General features: G+C 43.9%; 1 protein-coding gene across 1 annotated transcript in view; it reads right to left on the bottom strand.

Annotated features, from left to right (window-relative positions):
• DMAC2L (distal membrane arm assembly component 2 like) overlaps positions 1 to 20,643 on the bottom strand; it is a 39,101-nt gene that overhangs the window by 13,398 nt on the left and 5,060 nt on the right. Inside the window, exons 2-3 of the mRNA XM_089664557.1 lie at positions 14,457 to 14,570; positions 3,148 to 3,356 (exon numbers count right to left, since the gene is read on the bottom strand). Of these exons, the coding sequence (XP_089520683.1) occupies positions 3,148 to 3,356; positions 14,457 to 14,560 (313 nt within the window). The 5' untranslated portion in view covers positions 14,561 to 14,570. The remainder of the gene's footprint in view (positions 1 to 3,147; positions 3,357 to 14,456; positions 14,571 to 20,643) is intronic.

The following is a 20,643-nucleotide window of genomic DNA, read 5'->3' as shown; positions in this document are numbered from 1 at the left end:
TGAACTTGTTATCAGTATAAAAGACACCTGTCCACAACCTCAAACAGGTGCCATTGATACAGGTAATGAGTGCAGGACAGAGGAGCCTCTTAAAGAAGAAGGTACAGGTCTGTGAGAGCCAGAAATCTTGCTTGTTTGTAGGTGACCAAATACTTATTTTCCACCATAATTTGCAAATAAATTCTTTCCAAATCAGCCAATGTGATTGTCTGGATTTGTTTTCTCATTTTGTCTCTCATAGTTGAGGTCTACCTATGATGCCAATTACAGGCCTCTCTCATCTTTGTAAGTGGGAGAACTTGCACAATTGGTGGCTGACTAAATACTTTTTTGCCCCACTGTATATATATATATATTTTTTTTTGTTCTTGGGTTTAGCTTTTAAATCAAACATGTAGTTTTACAAATTGGTTCAAACTAAGCACCTGTAACCACCCTTGTCCCCCTCCCCCTTGAGCACTACGCACTGTAAAGATACCTTGACTTACATTGTCTCCTGCATGGTGCCAATGGTGCCTACAAAAAGAGTAAAGCTGCCTATAAAAAGGATTGAAATTCGGTTGGTTCAGCAGGGACCGGCTGAATTTCAATCCATGTATGGGAACTGTGAGTCTATAGAAGAAGTCAATCTACCGATCGATTTCTGTACACTGTTCTGCTGGAAAATTTCCTTCGATCAACATTGCAGGCTATAACCTGCAGCATTGATCTGTGTATTCTTTTTTTTTATTATTATATTTTTTATTACTTTTAATTAACATACATCATTTCACATTATACAACAATATTGTTCCATATCAAATTTTTATACCAAAACAAAAAAAAAACCCTACACACCACCCTCCCCAACCCCCCCCCCCCCCCCCCCCCCCGGTCACCCTACCTCTCAATTAATCTAATCTAATCTTCCTTTACTGCAGACTTCCCCTTCTCTTGCATCTTCCTTCCTCTTCCCCTTCTCTTTCATCTTCCTTCCTCTTCCCCTTCTCTTTCATCTTCCTTCCTCTTCCCCTTCTCTTTCATCTTCCCTCCTCTTCCCCTTCTCTTTCATCTTCCTTCCTCTTCCCCTTCTCTTTCATCTTCCTTCCTCTTCCCCTTCTCTTTCATCTTCCTTCCTCTTCCCCTTCTCCCTTTCCTTAACATTCCTTTAATTTCTGCAGAACGCTCAGTTGTTTTATAAATTATCCACTCCTCCCACGCTTTTCTAAATTCTTTGGTTTTATCTTCTCCTGTATGGTAAAGTTCCTCCATCCTAAACACATATTCCACTCTGCTAAACCAATCTTTTAATTTAATTTAGGGGTTTCCTGATCTGTGTATTCTGATGGTGGGGAAGTCTCCCCGCTGGATGAAAATAATGACACAGCGAGAGGATTCCCCCCATCAACCTCAAACGTGTGGATCGCAAATCTGGTCAGTTCTTTTGTTCAGCCTGTTGGTTGAACACAAAATAAATGGGCCCATCAATGGCCAGCTTTAGTAGGCTCCCTTGCAGGCTAAATGGCCCAACAAAACAGCCAAGAATGATCTGCCTCAAGGCCCACTCACCGACAGACACAACCGTACCCAAGTCTATGCAAAACCAAATGACGTCTGTATTTACAGAGTCTGATCACTGGCAAAGAGGGTTGAAGGGAGAAAGGGGTGCCAGTCAAGGTAACAGCTTTCACCCCTCTATGCCTTTGAATGACATTGGGAAGGATTGCAGTGGATGCAAAGAAGCCACCCCATTTGTATGATCTTTGTAGGCTGGGCCCCATCAGGCACCCACTGCCTACAAGTAAATCTCCCTTTGTAAAAATAACAGGTGCACAGCTTTGACTAGATGCACTCCCAGTTTACGGAGTCAGGCAGCACAGGGTCTAAATGGTTAACACTTCCGCCTAGCAGTACTATGGTCATTGGTTCAAATCCCAACCACGGCACCACCTGCCTGGAGTTTGCATGTTCTCCCTGTGCCTGCGTGGGTTTCCTCCGGGTACTCCGGTTTCCTCCAACAATCCATAGACATGCTGGTAGGTTAATTGGCTCCTGTCTAAATTGTCCCTAGTATGTGTATGTATGGATGTGAGTTAGGGACCTTAGAATGTACACCCCTTGAGGGTTAGGGACCTTAGATTGTACACCCCTTGAGGGTTAGGGACCTTAGATTGTACACCCCTTGAGGGTTAGGGACTGATGTGAATGTACAATATATATGTAAAGTGCTGCATAAATTGACAGCGCTATATAAGTACCTAAAATAAATAAATAGTTGTAGTAGGACCCCCTGGGATATCCATCAAGCCCCAGTCTGCAGCCTAGTTTGCCTTGTGTGTGATCCTGTGCTGGGACCCTGGAACACCCCAGATAATACTTTATGCAGTGCCTTAAAAAAAGTATTCAAAGCCCTTGAAATTGTCCACATTTTGTCATGTTACAACCAACACAAAGTTACATAATGTTACATGATAGGCCAACACAAAGTGGCACACAATTGTGAAGTGGAAGGAAAATGATAAATAGTTTAAAAATGTTTTTAAAAATAAATATGTGAAAAGTGTGGCGTGCATTTGTATTCAGCCCCCTTTACTCCGATTCCCCTAACTAAAATCTAGCAGAACCAATTGCCTTCAGAAGTCACCAAATTAGTAAATAGAGTCCACCTGTGTGTAATTTATTCTCAAAATAAATACAGCTGTTCTCTGAAGCCCTCAGATGTTTTTTTAGCAAACATTAGAGAACAAACAGCATCATAAAGGCCAAGGAACACACCAGACAGGTCAGGGATAAAGTTGTGGAGAAGTTTAAATCAGGGTTAGATTATAAAAAAAAAAAAAAAAAATCCCAATCTTTTCAACATCATCCGAAAATGGATTAAGGGGAATTAATACTTTTTCAAGGCACTGTATTTGCAGCATTGAGGGGGGTCATGTAACTTAGCAGTGTCTGCTATCAAGCCATAACCTGTGCAGACTACAGGCGGTTGGCTGCCAGGCTCTTCATACTGGTTTTGGGTGTTGGAGGAAAATAAAGCTGGATTTACATTACACAGGCATGGTCCATGGCTGTAAATAGGCTGCAGGAGATCGGCAGCACTTGTGTTTACAGATTATTTCAAGAACAGTTGTGAACAGCCTGTCTTTATGATAAATGACATGTTCTCACCCAAGTAGTCGAATCCTCTGTACATGATGCAGGACTCTGTTGCGTCAATGGCCTGAATCTTGTATTTTCCCAGAGGTCCAGTGGGAAGGCCATTATAATCATATTGCCATTTCTCAAATCCTTTATAACGAACTTTGGCTCCGCAGCGTAATAACCACTCTGAGGTGGCCCGGTCTGGTCCCACGTCCTTTATACGTTCATGGTCAACTCTGTGAGCGAGAAAGAGAAATAATGGCATTTCACAGGCCCTGCATCCCATGGTGACAGTTGAGCGACAAAGCGATTCTAATGCCAACCTGTTTTTTTTCCATGTAGGGAAAGTAAAAGGATCACTAGAAGTGTCTTTGCACACAGATTAAGGGGCGATATGATCTCCATGTATAATACATAAGGGGGATATGATCTCCATGTATAATACATAAGGGGGGGGGGATATGATCTCCATGTATAATACATAAGGGGGGATATGATCTCCATGTATAATACATAAGGGGGGGATATGATCACCACGTATAATACATAAGGGGGGGATATGATCTCCACGTATAATACATAAGGGGGGGATATGATCTCCACGTATAATACATAAGGGGGGGATATGATCTCCACGTATAATACATAAGGGGGGGATATGATCTCCACGTATAATACATAAGGGGGGATATGATCTCCACGTATAATACATAAGGGGGGATATGATCTCCACGTATAATACATAAGGGGGATATGATCACCACGTATAATACATAAGGGGGTATATGATCTCCACGTATAATACATAAGGGGGGATATGATCTCCACGTATAATACATAAGGGGGGATATGATCACCACGTATAATACATAAGGGGGGATATGATCTCCACGTATAATACATAAGGGGGGATATGATCACCACGTATAATACATAAGGGGGGAAATGATCTCCATGTATAATACATAAGGGGGGATATGATCACCATGTATAATACATAAGGGGGATATGATCTCCATGTATAATACATAAGGGGGGGATATGATCTCCATGTATAATACATAAGGGGGGATATGATCTCCATGTATAATACATAAGGGGGATATGATCTCCATGTATAATACATAAGGGGGATATGATCTCCATGTATAATACATAAGGGGGGATATGATCTCCACGTATAATACATAAGGGGGGATATGATCACCATGTATAATACATAAGGGGGGATATGATCTCCACGTATAATACATAAGGGGGGATATGATCACCACGTATAATACATAAGGGGGGAAATGATCTCCATGTATAATACATAAGGGGGGATATGATCACCATGTATAATACATAAGGGGGATATGATCTCCATGTATAATACATAAGGGGGGATATGATCACCATGTATAATACATAAGGGGGATATGATCTCCATGTATAATACATAAGGGGGGATATGATCACCATGTATAATACATAAGGGGGGATATGATCTCCATCTATAATACATAAGGGCGGATATGATCTCCACGTATAATACATAAGGGGGATATGATCTCCAGTTATAATACATAAGGGGGGATATGATCTCCACGTATAATACATAAGGGGGGATATGATCTCCACGTATAATACATAAGGGGGGATATGATCACCACGTATAATACATAAGGGGGGATATGATCTCCACGTATAATACATAAGGGGGGATATGATCACCACGTATAATACATAAGGGGGGAAATGATCTCCATGTATAATACATAAGGGGGGATATGATCACCATGTATAATACATAAGGGGGGATATGATCACCATGTATAATACATAAGGGGGATATGATCTCCATGTATAATACATAAGGGGGATATGATCTCCATGTATAATACATAAGGGGGATATGATCTCCATGTATAATACATAAGGGGGATATGATCTCCATGTATAATACATAAGGGGGGATATGATCTCCATGTATAATACATAAGGGGGGATATGATCTCCATCTATAATACATAAGGGGGGATATGATCTCCACGTATAATACATAAGGGGGATATGATCTCCATGTATAATACATAAGGGGGGATATGATCTCCACGTATAATACATAAGGGGGGATATGATCACCACGTATAATACATAAGGGGGGATATGATCTCCATGTATAATACATAAGGGGGGATATGATCTCCACGTATAATACATAAGGGGGGATATGATCTCCACGTATAATACATAAGGGGGGATATGATCTCCACGTATAATACATAAGGGGGGATATGATCTCCACGTATAATACATAAGGGGGGATATGATCTCCACGTATAATACATAAGGGGGGATATGATCTCCATGTATAATACATAAGGGGGGATATGATCTCCACGTATAATACATAAGAGGGGATATGATCTCCACGTATAATACATAAGAGGGGATATGATCTCCACGTATAATACATAAGAGGGGATATGATCTCCATGTATTATACATAAGGGGGGATATGATCACCATGTATAATACATAAGGGGGGATATGATCTCCATGTATAATACATAAGGGGGGATATGATCTCCATGTATAATACATAAGGGGGATATGATGTCCATGTATAATACATAAGGGGGATATGATCTCCATGTATAATACATAAGGGGGGGATATGATCACCATGTATAATACACAAGGGGGGGATATGATCTCCATGTATAATACATAAGGGGGGATATGATCTCCATGTATAATACATAAGGGGGGATATGATCTCCATGTATAATACATAAGGGGGGATATGATCTCCATGTATAAATACATCAGTGGTTCATATAGTGAACTCGGTGTAGTTATTCACCCTGAGGTCATCACAGAGGACAAGGGGGCGCTCTTTGCGTCTGGAGGAAAAGAAATTTAATCTCCAAACACGGAAAGGTTTCTTCACAGTGAGAGCTGTAAAAATGTGGAATAGACTCCCTCAAGAGTTGGTTCTGGCTAGCTCAGTGGATTGCTTCAAAAAGTCCTGGATTCTTTCTTGGATACACAGAATATAACTGGATATAACATTTATAGGTAAAGTTGATCCAGGGAATATCCGATTGCCTCTCGGGGGATCAGGAAGGAATTTTTTCCCAGCAGGAGCAAATTGGATCCTGCTTTGCTGTTTTTTTGTTTTTTTTTGCCTTCCTCTGGATTAACTGTGGGTATAGAATTATAACTTTTTTTTCTTTTATCTATGGTTGAACTAGATGGACTTTTGTCTTTTTTCAGCCAGACTAACTATGTGGCCAGGGGGCAGTAAAGCCAGGCAGTTCAGCCATGTTTTTAACACCCACCCAAGCACAGATCTGCAGCTGATCAGGGCTGCACACATGTCAAAGACGAAATTATACAGCATGTGCCATTTGGCTGGAGTTACCGCCACTCAATGCTACACCACCATCACCATCCTTTAAAACGACGATCAACATCTTCAACGTCTGAAGGGTTAAGGCTACCAGAGCACAGGGTGGGGGGGGGGGGGGGGGGGGACGGAGGAACACACCCAGCAATATCCGATTTTTAATCCTCTATATTCCTAATTACCAAGTGTGCTGTCAGCTGTAACTGTGTTTATCTGCCGTTGCTCTGTATCCCGGATTAAGTTTAGTGATTATAGACAAAGTCTGAATAAGACTCAGATTTGATTACCTCAACAGTCCAGATAACAGGCGCAGAGTATCTTATTGCTCTGAGGGACCAGGGGCAGCTTCCAGGTGCTTCCAGAGCTGACTGACTCCAGATAAAAGACAACAAGACTGACCTATACATGAGCTGCCGACACAATAATCCATTGTATGTGCTGTGTGCCTGTCATATTGTGCCGCTGACGGCCTGGATGAAATAGCACGTCTTATCGCGGAGCACATCCAGGTCTGCCGTCTTCCCTCTGGCCTCTCACCATTTGCAAGGACTTGCATACTTACATAGTTACATTGTTAGTCTGGCTCAAAAAAGACAAAAGTCCATCCAGTTCAACCATAAAAAAAAAAAGAGTTATAATCCTATACCCACAGTTGATCCAGAGGAAGGTAAAATAACCCAGCAAAGCACGATCCAATTTGCTCCTGCAGGGAAAAAAATTCCTTCCTGATCCCCCGAGAGGCAATCGGATATTCCCTGCATAACGGCTTATTTATAAAATGTCATCCTTCATTTTTGTGGCACGCAGACATCATCTACCGCTCCGTGTGGAAAGGCTCATTCACAGTAACTTTACTCTCTAAATAGCAATTTGCGTTTGGATCACTCTTCAGAGAGCATTTGACAGGTTGTGAGGAGGTACCTCCTGACCACCTGCTTTAACCTTTTTTTTTTATGGTTGAACTAGATGAACTTTTGTCTTTTATCAGCCAGACTAAGGCTACTTTCACACTGATCCGCTGCAAAAACACAGCAAAACGCATCGGCATTTTTACTGCGCCTTTTTAGCGTTTTCTTAAAGTTTCATAGTTTGGCTGAAAAAAGACAAAAGTCCATCCAGTTCAACCATTAAAAAAAAAAAGTTCTAATCCTATACCCACAGTTGATCCAGAGGAAGGCAAAAAAAACCCAGCAAAGCATGATCCAATTTGCTCCTGCAGGGAAAAAAAATTCCTTCCTGATCCCCCGAGAGGCGATCGGATATTCCCTGGATCAACTCTACCTATAAATGTTATATCCAGTTATATTCTGTGTATCCAAGAAAGAATCCAGGACTTTCCTACAGCAATCCACTGAGCTGGCCACAACCAACTCTTGAGGGAGATTATATCCCCCCTTATGTATTATACATGGAGATCATATCCCCCCTTATGTATTATACATGGAGATCATATCCCCCCCCTTATGTATTATACATGGAGATCATATCCCCCCCTTATGTATTATACATGGAGATCATATCCCCCCCTTATGTATTATACATGGAGATCATATCCCCCCCTTATGTATTATACATGGAGATCATATCCCCCCCTTATGTATTATACATGGAGATCATATGCCCCCTTATGTATTATACATGGAGATCATATCCCCCCTTATGTATTATACGTGGAGATCATATCCCCCCCTTATGTATTATACGTGGAGATCATATCCCCCCCCTTATGTATTATACGTGGAGATCATATCCCCCCCCTTATGTATTATACGTGGTGATCATATCCCCCCTTATGTATTATACGTGGAGATCATATCGCCCGTTATGTATTATACATGGTGATCATATCCCTCCCCCTTAGGAATTATACATGGTGATCATATCCCTCCCCCTTAGCAATTATACATGGAGATCATATCTCCCCTTATGTATTATACGCGGAGATCATATCCCCCTTATGTATTATACGCAGAGATCATATCCCCCCCCCTTATGAATTATACACGGAGATCATATCCCCCCCTTATGTATTATACACGGAGATCATATCCCCCACTTATGTATTATACACGGAGATCATATCCCCCACTTATGTATTATACACGGAGATCATATCCCCCCTTATGTATTATACACGGAGATCATATCCCCCCCTTATGTATTATACACGGAGATCATATCCCCCCCTTATGTATTATACACGGAGATCATATCCCCCCCCTATGTATTATACACGGAGATCATATCCCCCCCCTTATGAATTATACACGGAGATCATATCCCCCCTTATGTATTATACACGGAGATCATATCCCCCCCTTATGTATTATACACGAAGATCATATCCCCCCCTTATGTATTATACATGTTGATCATATCCCCCATTATGGATTATACACAGAGATCATATCCCCCCCTTATGTATTATACACGGAGATCATATCCCCCCTTATGTATTATACACGGAGATCATATCCCCCCTTATGTATTATACACGGAGATCATATCCCCCCCTTATGTATTATACACGGAGATCATATCCCCCCCTTATGTATTATACACGGAGATCATATCCCCCCCTTATGTATTATACACGGAGATCATATCCCCCCCTTATGTATTATACACAGAGATCATATCCCCCCCTTATGTATTATACACGGAGATCATATCCCCCCCTTATGTATTATACACGGAGATCATATCCCCCCCTTATGTATTATACACGGAGATCATATCCCCCCCTTATGTATTATACACTGAGATCATATCCCCCCTTATGTATTATACACGGAGATCATATCCCCCTTATGTATTATACACGGAGATCATATCCCCCCTTATGTATTATACACGGAGATCATATCCCCCCTTATGTATTATACACGGAGATCATATCCCCCCTTATGTATTATACATGGAGATCATATCCCCCCTTATGTATTATACATGGAGATCATATCCCCCCTTATGTATTATACATGGAGATCATATCCCCCCTTATGTATTATACATGGAGATCATATCCCCCCTTATGTATTATACATGGAGATCATATCCCCCCTTATGTATTATACATGGAGATCATATCCCCCCTTATGTATTATACATGGAGATCACATCCCCCCTTATGTATTATACATGGAGATCACATCCCCCCTTATGTATTATACATGGAGATCACATCCCCCCTTATGTATTATACATGGAGATCACATCCCCCCCTTATGTATTATACATGGAGATCACATCCCCCCCTTATGTATTATACATGGAGATCATATCCCCCCTTATGTATTATACATGGTGATCATATCCCCCCCTTATGTATTATACATGGAGATCATATCTCCCCTTATGTATTATACATGGAGATCATATCCCCCCTTATGTATTATACATGGAGATCATATCCCCCCTTATGTATTATACATGGAGATCATATCCCCCCTTATGTATTATACATGGAGATCATATCCCCCCTTAATCTCAGTTACAATACAATAACAGAAGAGGGTTAAGAGGGCCCTGCTGACAGGAGCTTACATTCTAATAACACCCCAAACACGGCAAAATGTGGTTAAAAAAATGCACAAAGCTAAATGCTCAAAAATGTACATGAGCTATTCTGCCAGGTTTATCACTGAACACAATGTGCTGCTGTATTCGTATAATGCCAACAACAACAGCGCTCGAATCTTGGTGCTCCACGATTTCACACGGTGTCGGTCACTTGACACACCTGGTTTTATGTCTGTTTTATGGCTTGTTTGTGAGTATCCATTTGTGATCTATTTTTTAAAAAAATTTGTTATCACAGTAATGAACGAGGAGAGTGCGCCCTCTTGTGTTTTGTCTCGCTAATGCCCTATTCGTATGGTGCAAAAACACGGCACAATTTTGCATGCGTTGACAAAACACAAAATGTGAATGCAGCCTAATACTTAAAGTGTTGTTAAACCCACAACAGTAAAATCAGTCTTTATATGAAGTAAGGCATGCTTGTTATACCACTGTGGAGCTTAAGGGATTAATCCTCTGCAGTGTGTAAAAAGGCTGTTTGATCCTGCCTTCTCTGATCCTCTCCTTCTTCCAGTGTTCTCCTCTTATCTCTTGATAGGACATATTGTGTGGCGTCTGCACATGCTCAACTTGGTGTGTATTGCTATAGAGCCTTTTTTGTTTTCTTGGGAGAGTGCATGTGATCAGCACAGGGCCAATCAGCACTGTCCAGACAGAGGTCAGGGGTTCTGCATCCTCTTAGAGCAGAATGAAAACTCCTCCTACAAGCTTTAACCAGTGCATGGCTGGACACTGGTCACAAGACTGCTATATACTGCTGATTAGAAAAGGTAACTAGCAGTTTATAGTGAACGCAGGGTCCGGGGGGAGCGGATATAGTGAACGCAGGGTCCGGGGGGAGCGGATATAGTGAACGCAGGGTCCGGGGGGAGCGGATATAGTGAACGCAGGGTCCGGGGGGAGCGGATATAGTGAACGCAGGGTCCGGGGGGAGCGGATATAGTGAACGCAGGGTCCGGGGGGAGCGGATATAGTGAACGCAGGGTCCGGGGGGAGCGGATATAGTGAACGCAGGGTCCGGGGGGAGCGGATATAGTGAACGCAGGGTCCGGGGGGAGCGGATATAGTGAACGCAGGGTCCGGGGAGAGCGGATATAGTGAACGCAGGGTCCGGGGAGAGCGGATATAGTGAACGCAGGGTCCGGGGAGAGCGGATATAGTGAACGCAGGGTCCGGGGAGAGCGGATATAGTGAACGCAGGGTCCGGGGAGAGCGGATATAGTGAACGCAGGGTCCGGGGAGAGCGGATATAGTGAACGCAGGGTCCGGGGAGAGCGGATATAGTGAACGCAGGGTCCGGGGAGAGCGGATATAGTGAACGCAGGGTCCGGGGAGAGCGGATATAGTGAACGCAGGGTCCGGGGGGAGCGGATATAGTGAACGCAGGGTCCGGGGGGAGCGGATATAGTGAACGCAGGGTCCTGGGGAGAGCGGATATAGTGAATGCAGGGTCCGGGGAGACCGGATATAGTGAATGCAGGGTCTGGTGTTTAGGAACACTTTAAGGCCTGTTCACATCATGTACAGTATTTATGGTAATACGTGGCACCACAGATTACACGAATTGGTACCATGCGGTGTGGATTCCCAATAGTAACCCAATGTACCGGTCAGCGTAGTCAGTGTATTTTGTTGGACCAGTTCTAGTGATTGTAATGGTGATCAGTGGGGTGGACACTGGGAAAAGGTGAGTATTCCCTGCATTCTTCTACAGCACATGTCAAACACAAAGCCCGTCAAACATGTGGCCCTCGCACTTCCCCTGCAGCTGTAGCACCCCCCTAGTCTCCGCCTCCACTTTGTCTCAGAAGTCGGCAGCAGAGAGGAGAACAGAACTTCTCTGCCAGATCCTATGCCTCTCTGTGCAGCATCATCTCTGCACCCTCTCCCCACATCTCAGCAGTCACGCAGCAGAGAGGAGGACAGAACTCCTTCTACAGATCCTCAGCCTCTCTATACAGACGCAGCACCCCCACAGCAGACTCTGGCAGCTGACTCAGCCTTCCTCTGGTCCTCCTCCTGACCCTGCACTTGTTACTTCCCAGCTCCGCCCCCAGCAGCACAAGGTAACAGGGGTACACTGTGATGTGAGGGAGGATGGGGGACTCTTGACATTTGATGTAAGGGGGAGTGAGGCTCGATGGACATCTAGTCTTACAGTTACAGTACAACCGGCCCTTTAAGGGCAACCATAATGCTGATGCAGCCCATGATGAGATGGAGCTTGGCAGCCCTGTTCTACAGGTAAGCAGGCTTTTAAAAAAATGCTACAGGGTCAGTTTAAAGCACTTAAAAGAATTACACATCCTCAGAAAACATTTAGGCTTTTTTGAATTTGGGCAAGGACACAGGGGCCCCATGATCCCCTATTGCCCGGGGGCCCCATGAGTTGTCAGTCCGCCCCTGCGTACATTGAATTTAAAGGGATGCATTTTTCTTGAGCTTTTCTTGTGTTTTTTTTTTTTTTTTACGCAAAATCGCTACAAAAACTGCTCAGTGTGAAAGCAGCCTATTGGCTGAAAGGTGCTGAAAATAAATTCATATTTATTTAAATTCATGATAGTAAAGCAAAGTTCCACTCAAAAGCGGAAGCTCCACTTATTTGCCTCCTCCACTGCCATATTTGGCACCTTTTGGGGGGGGGGAGTGGACACCTGTTTTTGACAGGTACCTGCTTCCACTCCCGGCTCAGTTCGCCGTGGCGAAGTGAGCCGAAAGTTCGGCCCCCTCCTCCCTCCCGCAGTCTCCTGGAAACTTTCACAGGTCCCAGAAGACTGTCGGACCAATTAGGATGCGCAGCGCGACTCGCACATGTGCAGTGGGCACTCGGCTGTGAAGCTGCCACAGTCTGGTGCCCACAGATGACATGCCGGCACCGTGGAGGAGAGCAGGGGAGAAGGACCGGCGAAGGTGAGAACATTGCTGGACTCCGGGACAGGTAAGTGTGCGTTTATTAATAGTAAGCAGTTACAGTTTTTGTGGCTTCTGACTTTTAATAAACACAAAAACGGTTGAAATGCTGCTTTCATTAAAAAGTCAAATATAATACAATTCTATATGAAAAAAATATATTTTTTTAAAAACGGTTTCGGCCAAATGCATCCTGAATTTTTGGTTTTGGTCCAAGAATTTCAATGCACCACTAGATAAGGCAGGAGGCAAGGTGTAGCAACCCACAACAACTAATCAGAATTATCCCTGGTTCACACAGATGCGGTGCGGAATTTGCAGCGTTTTCAGTGCGAATTCCGAACCGCAACAGAACCGCACCGGGTGTGTATGTTAGCAACACCCTGAAATCGGTCCACAAACCGTGGTGCGATGTGCAGAATCGGATCGCATGGGTGTGAATACCCATGTGATCCGATTCTAGTGCGGACCCAAAAAAGGGTCCTGCACATTTTTGGTGCGGGTGCGGTGCAAGTAGAGCCATACAAAATGTATGACTCCAATCCCACCACACACAAATCGCATGTAATGCACAGGAATGTGGTGTGGTTCCTGTGCGAATCACGTGATATTCCGCACCGCATGTATGTAAACTCAGGCTTATCCTCTTCACGTCGGCCGAACGCAAATGTGAGGCCTCCCGTCATCTGGGCCTAGACACTGAGCGGCCGCACATTTGTGTTCTATTAAAAAAGGACGTATGTGCCGAGAGCGTGCGTCCTGCGCGTTCCCAGCACACATGTCCGGTACTCACGGAAAGGTCCTGATCTCTTCTTTCGATTGGGACCTTTCCTGATCATGTGACCGCCGTGACGCGTCGTCACATGACCCTAAACCCTACCCCCGCTTCTGAAACTCTTAAAGGGCCGGGAGGCTCCGGCTTGAAGGGGTTAATCTGTTTATAGATCTATTTATAAATCTGATTGCCAGCAAACAAAATCTCCCTGCTATGGGGGGTTAGGGATCGTGGTGACTGCATTTTGCCATACTCAGCATGTCTGTACAGGAAGAGGATGAGAAGTAATACGACATACTTACTACTAAGGGCTCTGGGGAAGAGGTTGTGTCCTCGAAACGCGTTAGCCAGTTGGTCATCCAGGGTTCCATCGTATGGACTCAGATGTTGTTTGGATCATACATCTTGTTCAGTTTGACATGCCTGTGTTATTATGTCCATTGTGAGTATGATACCTATTTTGTTTCTTTAATAAATTATTTTAAACGATAATGCACTAGGTCGGTGCTCCCTTTTTCTGTTTCTCCATTTGTATCCAGTGTATTTGGACCACCCCGGTCTGTTGAGGGCAGCAAGTAGTGCATATTCCAGAAAATTCCAGAACATTCCTATTGGGTCTACTTCCTAGCGCAGGAGAAAAGTGTTTGTTGTGTTGTTATACTTACTACATACCTGTTAAACACGGCATTCAACCAGCTCCAAAATTGCCTGGGTCCAGAGAGGAGAGGAAAACGCTGCTTAGTCAGGAAAGATGGACTCAAAACATGGACGATCATCGCTTGTGACCTAAAAGAGCAAAAAAAAGAGACAATGCAGCAATTAATCTGCATTTCAGACATGGAACTCATTTGGGAATTAAGACGGCAGAAGATGGTCTTCATCCGATGAACATAAAACACGCTCATTTATATCACCAGGAACAGCATCTACAATTGTATGAAACTCATTTCCATGTACATGTTGAATTTTTGTGTGATAGTTATAATCCGTTAGGCACATGACCTTCCATCCTGTTTAAGCCCAACGATCTATATATATATATATATATATATATATATATATATAGACAAAATATTTTTTCTTTTTGTTAAATTTCTTACCCTGGCGCTCACAGCTTAGATATTTCATCGCTATTGACTCCTGCTCTCTCAGTTCTGCTTCCCTGAATATCTTGTGTTCCCGGAAAAAAATTGACAGGACAGTGCCACCTTCAGGCAGTCTGTTAGCTTGGAGAAGGGAGGAACAGGGGAGTGCCTTGATATCCTAGGTTATGTGCCTGTTTGTTTCTATTGATGCACACAGTGTAGGAAGACAATACAGTACAGCAATGGGCAAACTACGGCCCGGCAGACCTTTTAATCCGGCCCGCGGAGCGTGATACTGTCAGGATGGCTGTCAGGATGTGTGTAGGCGGGGCAGCGTGACAAACGTGAGGGGAGCTAGGCTCCTCTCACAGTCCGCCCTGAAGACCTGGAACGGCGCGGGAACACGGCGAGAGGAACGCGCGGAGCAAAGGTAAGTAAATTGACACGGGGGGGGGGGGCACTTGGGGACTTAATATGTTGGATGAATTAATATGGGGAATTAATTACTATAGGGGGGATGAATTACTATAGGGGGGGTGAATTACTATAGGGGGGGTGAATTACTATAGGGGGGGTGAATTACTATAGGGGGGATGAATTACTATATGGGGGATGAATTACTATATGGGGGATGAATTACTATATGGGGGATGAATTACTATGCTTACTATGGGGGAATATTACTATACTTACTATGGATGACACATACACATCGTTCATCTACTCTTGGTCCAGCCCCCGGGTCCAATTTATGAACCCATTGCGGCCCTCAAGTCAAAAAGTTTGCCCACCCCTGCTCTAGTACCTACATGCATGGGTAGCTCCATAGGATGCTGCAACAGAAAGGAGCCACCCTGAAAGAAGAAACCTGGGGTAGCGGTCATAGCACCGGCTTAAATTGTACAAAGGCAAGGCATCAAAATCTAAAGTGTTACTAAACCCACAATAGTGAAATCACTCTGTATATGCAGTAAAGCATGCTGGTTATACTCACTGTGGAACCTAAGGGGTTAATCCTCCACATTGTGTAAAAAGGCTGTTTGATCCCTACTTCTCTGATCCTCCCCTTCTTCTACTGTCCCCAATCCATCTGCTGATAGTGCAGAGCCTTGGGGACAAGCTGTACATGCTCAGTTTGGCTTGTATTGTTAGAGAGGTTTTTTTTTGGGAGACTGCATGTGATCAGCACTGTTCAGACAGAGGGTCAGGGGTTATGCAGCCTCATAGGACAATCAGGGCAGAATGAAAACTCCTCCTACAAGCTTTAGCCAGTGCTCTGCTGGACACTAATAGAAGGCACAAGACTGCTATATACTGCTATTGAGAAACGGTATTTAATAGGGGTGAACCAAAATTGTGGTAGCCGAAATGTTTCGGCCGAAAACACCCCTATCAGCCATTGGCCGATATGAATAAAAGCACAGATACATGTGCCAGGAAAAACCCCACCCCCTTGCCACTGACGCCCAGCTGCCACTCGATAATTCTCAGCCTGACCTGCGAAACCATCGAACAAACCTAGCGCTGAGCATAGAGACTAGTGAAGGAAAGATGGCCTCCACTCATCTCTGTGCCCTTGGAGGATTGGAGCATTTTTTTTTTTAAAGCACTAGATCAATGCTTTTTTTGATCTAATGCTTTACACTGTAGAGTTGAGATGTGGGGTCTTATCGACCCCATATCTCTCCATAAAGAGGACCTGTCACTAATTATTTCTATCACAGGGGATGCATGAATTCCTTGTGATAGGAATAAAAGTGATTACATTTTTTTTTTTTTTTTTTAAAAAGGGACAGTGCAAAAAAGAAAAAAAAAAAAAAAAAAAGAAAACATTAAATACTAGTGGTGAACGCATATGTAGGGCCTGCCCACATATGTAAACAGTGTTCAAACCACACACGTGAGGTACTGCCACGAACATCGGAGCAAGAGCAATAATTCTCGCACTAGGCCGCCTCTGTAACGTTACACTGCTAACCTGTAGACATTTTGAAAGCATCACCCATGAAGATTTTTAAGTACCACACTTTGACGCCATTCCATGAGTGTGTGCAATTTTAAAACGTGACATGTTGGGTATCTATTTACTCGCCGTAACATCCTCTTTTATATTTTACCAAAAATTGGGGTATATATTGTATTTTTTTTGTTTTTTTAATCCCTGTGTGTTTTTTCCCAAAAAATATATTAATTTTCAAAAACTGCGCATTTCAGTTTTGGTTTTCAGCTAAATGCATTCTGAATTTTTGGTTTCCTTTTCAGCATCAGAATTTTCATTTCGGTGCACCACTAGTATTTAGCAGTTTATATTTACTAAAATAATTGCATTTCCATGTTCTGTGTACTGCAGGAGACCGGATATAGTGAATGCGGGGTCCGGGGAGACCGGATACAGTGAATGCGGGGTCCTGGGAGACCGGATATAGTGAATGCGGGGTCCTGGGAGACCGGATATAGTGAATGCGGGGTCCTGGGAGACCGGATATAGTGAATGCGGGGTCCAGGGAGACCGGATATAGTGAATGCGGGGTCCAGGGAGACCGGATATAGTGAATGCGGGGTCCAGGGAGACCGGATATAGTGAATGCGGGGTCCAGGGAGACCGGATATAGTGAATGCGGGGTCCAGGGAGACCGAATATAGTGAATGCAGGGTCCAGGGAGACCAGATATACTGAATGCGGGGTCCAGGGAGACCAGATATACTGAATGCGGGGTCCGTGGAGACCAGATATACTGAATGCGGGGTCCAGGGAGACCAGATATAGCGAATGCGGGGTCCGGGGAGACCAGATATAGTGAATGCAGGGTCCGGGGAGACCAGATATAGTGAATGCAGGGTCCGGGGAGACCAGATATAGTGAATGCAGGGTCCGGGGAGACCAGATATAGTGAATGCAGGGTTCAGGATTTAGTAACACATTAAAAAAGCTGAATACTCAGTAAGTCCTGGTTCACATTAGAACGCGATGCTGGAAACCTGCAAATCCTTGAGCATTTCCCACACTGCCCATGCGATCTGCAGCGGGTGTCAGTGCAAGCATGTTGGCACCCCAAACGCATATTGCAAATGCAGTGCGTTTGCCTGCACTGGGTTGCATGGCACAAAAGTACCGTGATCCAGTTGCAGCGTGTTTCCAAAAGTAGTGCACTTTTGGCGCAATGCAATGGGAACAAATCGCACCACACTGAATCGTATGTGAATATGCTGTGCATTCCTGTGCAATCTATAGTGTGAACCTAGTGATTATATCATCTGCTGAAAGCGTTTAAAAAACTAATGCAGGCCATAGATGGGGAGAAAAACGGCAGATTTTTCTTTAAAAAAACGAAAAATCGGTCGTTCAAGCGGCCGACGTTAAAATGGTAAAAAAAAAAAAAAAAAAAAAAAATCGGCCGATTTTCATCCCGTCTACAGCCGGCAAAAAGTGTCCCTGCAGAGAGCTCCGCTATTTCTGACAGTTCCTTGACATTTAGAGCGGTTGCAACAATGTATCTATTTGTTTCCATTTAGGATACAGATGTTTTTATTCGGAAACAAATAGATACAATGTTGCAACCGCTGTAAATGTCAAGGAACTGTCAGAGATAGCGGAGCTCTCTGCAGGGACACTTTTTGCCATACTGGAATTCCTCTAATTTTTCATCCTTCTTCTTCTTCTCCTGCTTCATCATCATCCTCTTCTTCTTCATCATCATCCTCTTTTGCTTCTTCATCATCATCCTCTTCTTCTGCTTCTACTTCTTCTTCCTCTTCTTCATCATCATCATCCTCCTCTTCTTCTTCTACTTCTTCTTCATCATCCTCTTCTTCTTCTTCTTCCTCTTCTTCATCATCATCCTCCTCTTCTTCTTCTACTTCTTCATCATCATCCTCTTCTACTTCTTCTTCATCATCCTCTTCTTCTTCTTCTTCCTCTTCTTCATCATCATCCTCTTCTTCTTCTTCTTCTACTACTACTTCTTCTTCTTCATCATCATCCTCTTCTTCTACTTCTTCCTCTTCATCATCATCCTCTTCTTCATCATCATCATCCTCTTCTTCTGCTTCTACTTCTTCATCATCATCCTCTTATTCTTCTACTTCATCATCATCTTCTACTTCTTCTTCCTCTTCTTCATCATCATCCTCTTCTTCTTCTTCCTCTTCTTCATCCTCTTCTTCTTCCTCTTCATCATCATCTTCTACTTCCTCTTCATCATCATCCTCTTCTTCTGCTACTTCTTCCTCTTCATCATCATCCTCTTCTTCTTCTACTTCTTCCTCTTCATCATCATCATCCTCTTCTTCTACTTCTTCTTCATCATCCTCTTCTTCTTCCTCTTCATCATCATCTTCTACTACTTCTTCTTCCTCTTCATCATCATCATCCTCTTCTTCTTCTACTACTTCTTCCTTTTCATCATCATCATCCTCTTCTTCTTTTACTTCTTCATCATCATCATCTTCTTCTTCTTCATCATCTTCTTCATCATCTTCTTCTTCTTCATCATCTTCTTCATCATCTTCTTCTTCTTCATCATCTTCTTCATCTTCTTCTTCTTCATCTTCATCCTCTTCTTCTTCTTCATCCTCTTCTTCATCTTCTTCTTCTTCATCTTCATCCTCTTCTTCTTCTTCATCCTCTTCTTCTTCTTCATCCTCTTCTTCTTCTTCATCCTCTTCTTCTTCTTCATCCTCTTCTTCATCCTATTCTTTTTGTCTTCCTCTTGCAGGTCACTGCTCATGCGCAGATTTTTTATCGGTAAAAAAAAAAAAAAAAAATCGGCCGATTTGCCCATTATTGCCGCAAAAATCGGCCGATTTTTTTTCCAACTTTACCGGAAAAAGAAACGGCCAAAATACCGAAAAACGGCCGAACAAATAGCCCACTAACGATCCGAAAATCGTCCGATTTTATTTTCGGCCGAAAAGTCGGCCGATTTTTGACCCATCTATGGCCTGCATTAGCTACTTGCCGACCGCAGATAGCCGAATGACGGCTGCACTGTGGCCGGCCAGTTCTGGGTGGACGTCATATGATGTCCTCCCAGAACGCGCTCTCCTGCACGCCCCCGGGGGAGCGCACCCGGCGATCTCTGTGATCGCTGTGTCCTACGGACACAGCTGATCACGTGATGTGGTAAAAGACCAATCACAGCTGCCTTTTACCACGTGATCAGCCGTGTCCAATGACACGCTGATCACCGGGAAATGCAAGTGCCGGTTCTCGTCTGCACTTTCCTCACGCTGTCAGATCGTGAGGAAAGTACTGCCGAAAACGGGCATTTGTCAGAGCGGGGATCGGCACCGATCATCAGGGTCACTGATCATCAGTGCCCTGATGATCGGTGCCCAGCAGTGCCACACACAAGTTCCGCCCACCTGTGCCACCTAGCAGTGTGCCCATCTGTGCCACCCAGCAGTGTCACCACCTGTGCCCAGAAGTGCCACCCACCTGTACCCACCAGTGCCACCCACCTGTGCCCAGCAGTGCCGCCAGTCAGTGCCCAGCAGTGCTGCCAGTCAGTGCCCAGCAGTGATGTCAGTCAGTGCCACCTATCAGTGCTGTCTATCAGTACCCATTATCAGTGTCGCATTTCAGTGCCACCTATCCGTGACACCTCATTAGTGCTGCCTATCAGTGCCGCCTATCCGTGCCACCTCATTAGTGCTGCCTATCAGTGCCCTTCAGTGCTGCCTATCAGTGCCCATCAGTGCTGCCTCATCAACGCACATCCGTGAAGGAGAAAAATTACCTGTTTGAAAAATTTTATAATAGAAACAAAGAAACT

This window comes from Staurois parvus, unplaced genomic scaffold (assembly GCF_062004578.1).
Source record: "Staurois parvus isolate SC_StPar_1 unplaced genomic scaffold, SC_StPar_1.0 ptg001944l, whole genome shotgun sequence".
NCBI lineage: Eukaryota > Metazoa > Chordata > Amphibia > Anura > Ranidae > Staurois > Staurois parvus.
This window is presented reverse-complemented; position numbering and strand designations above follow the sequence as displayed.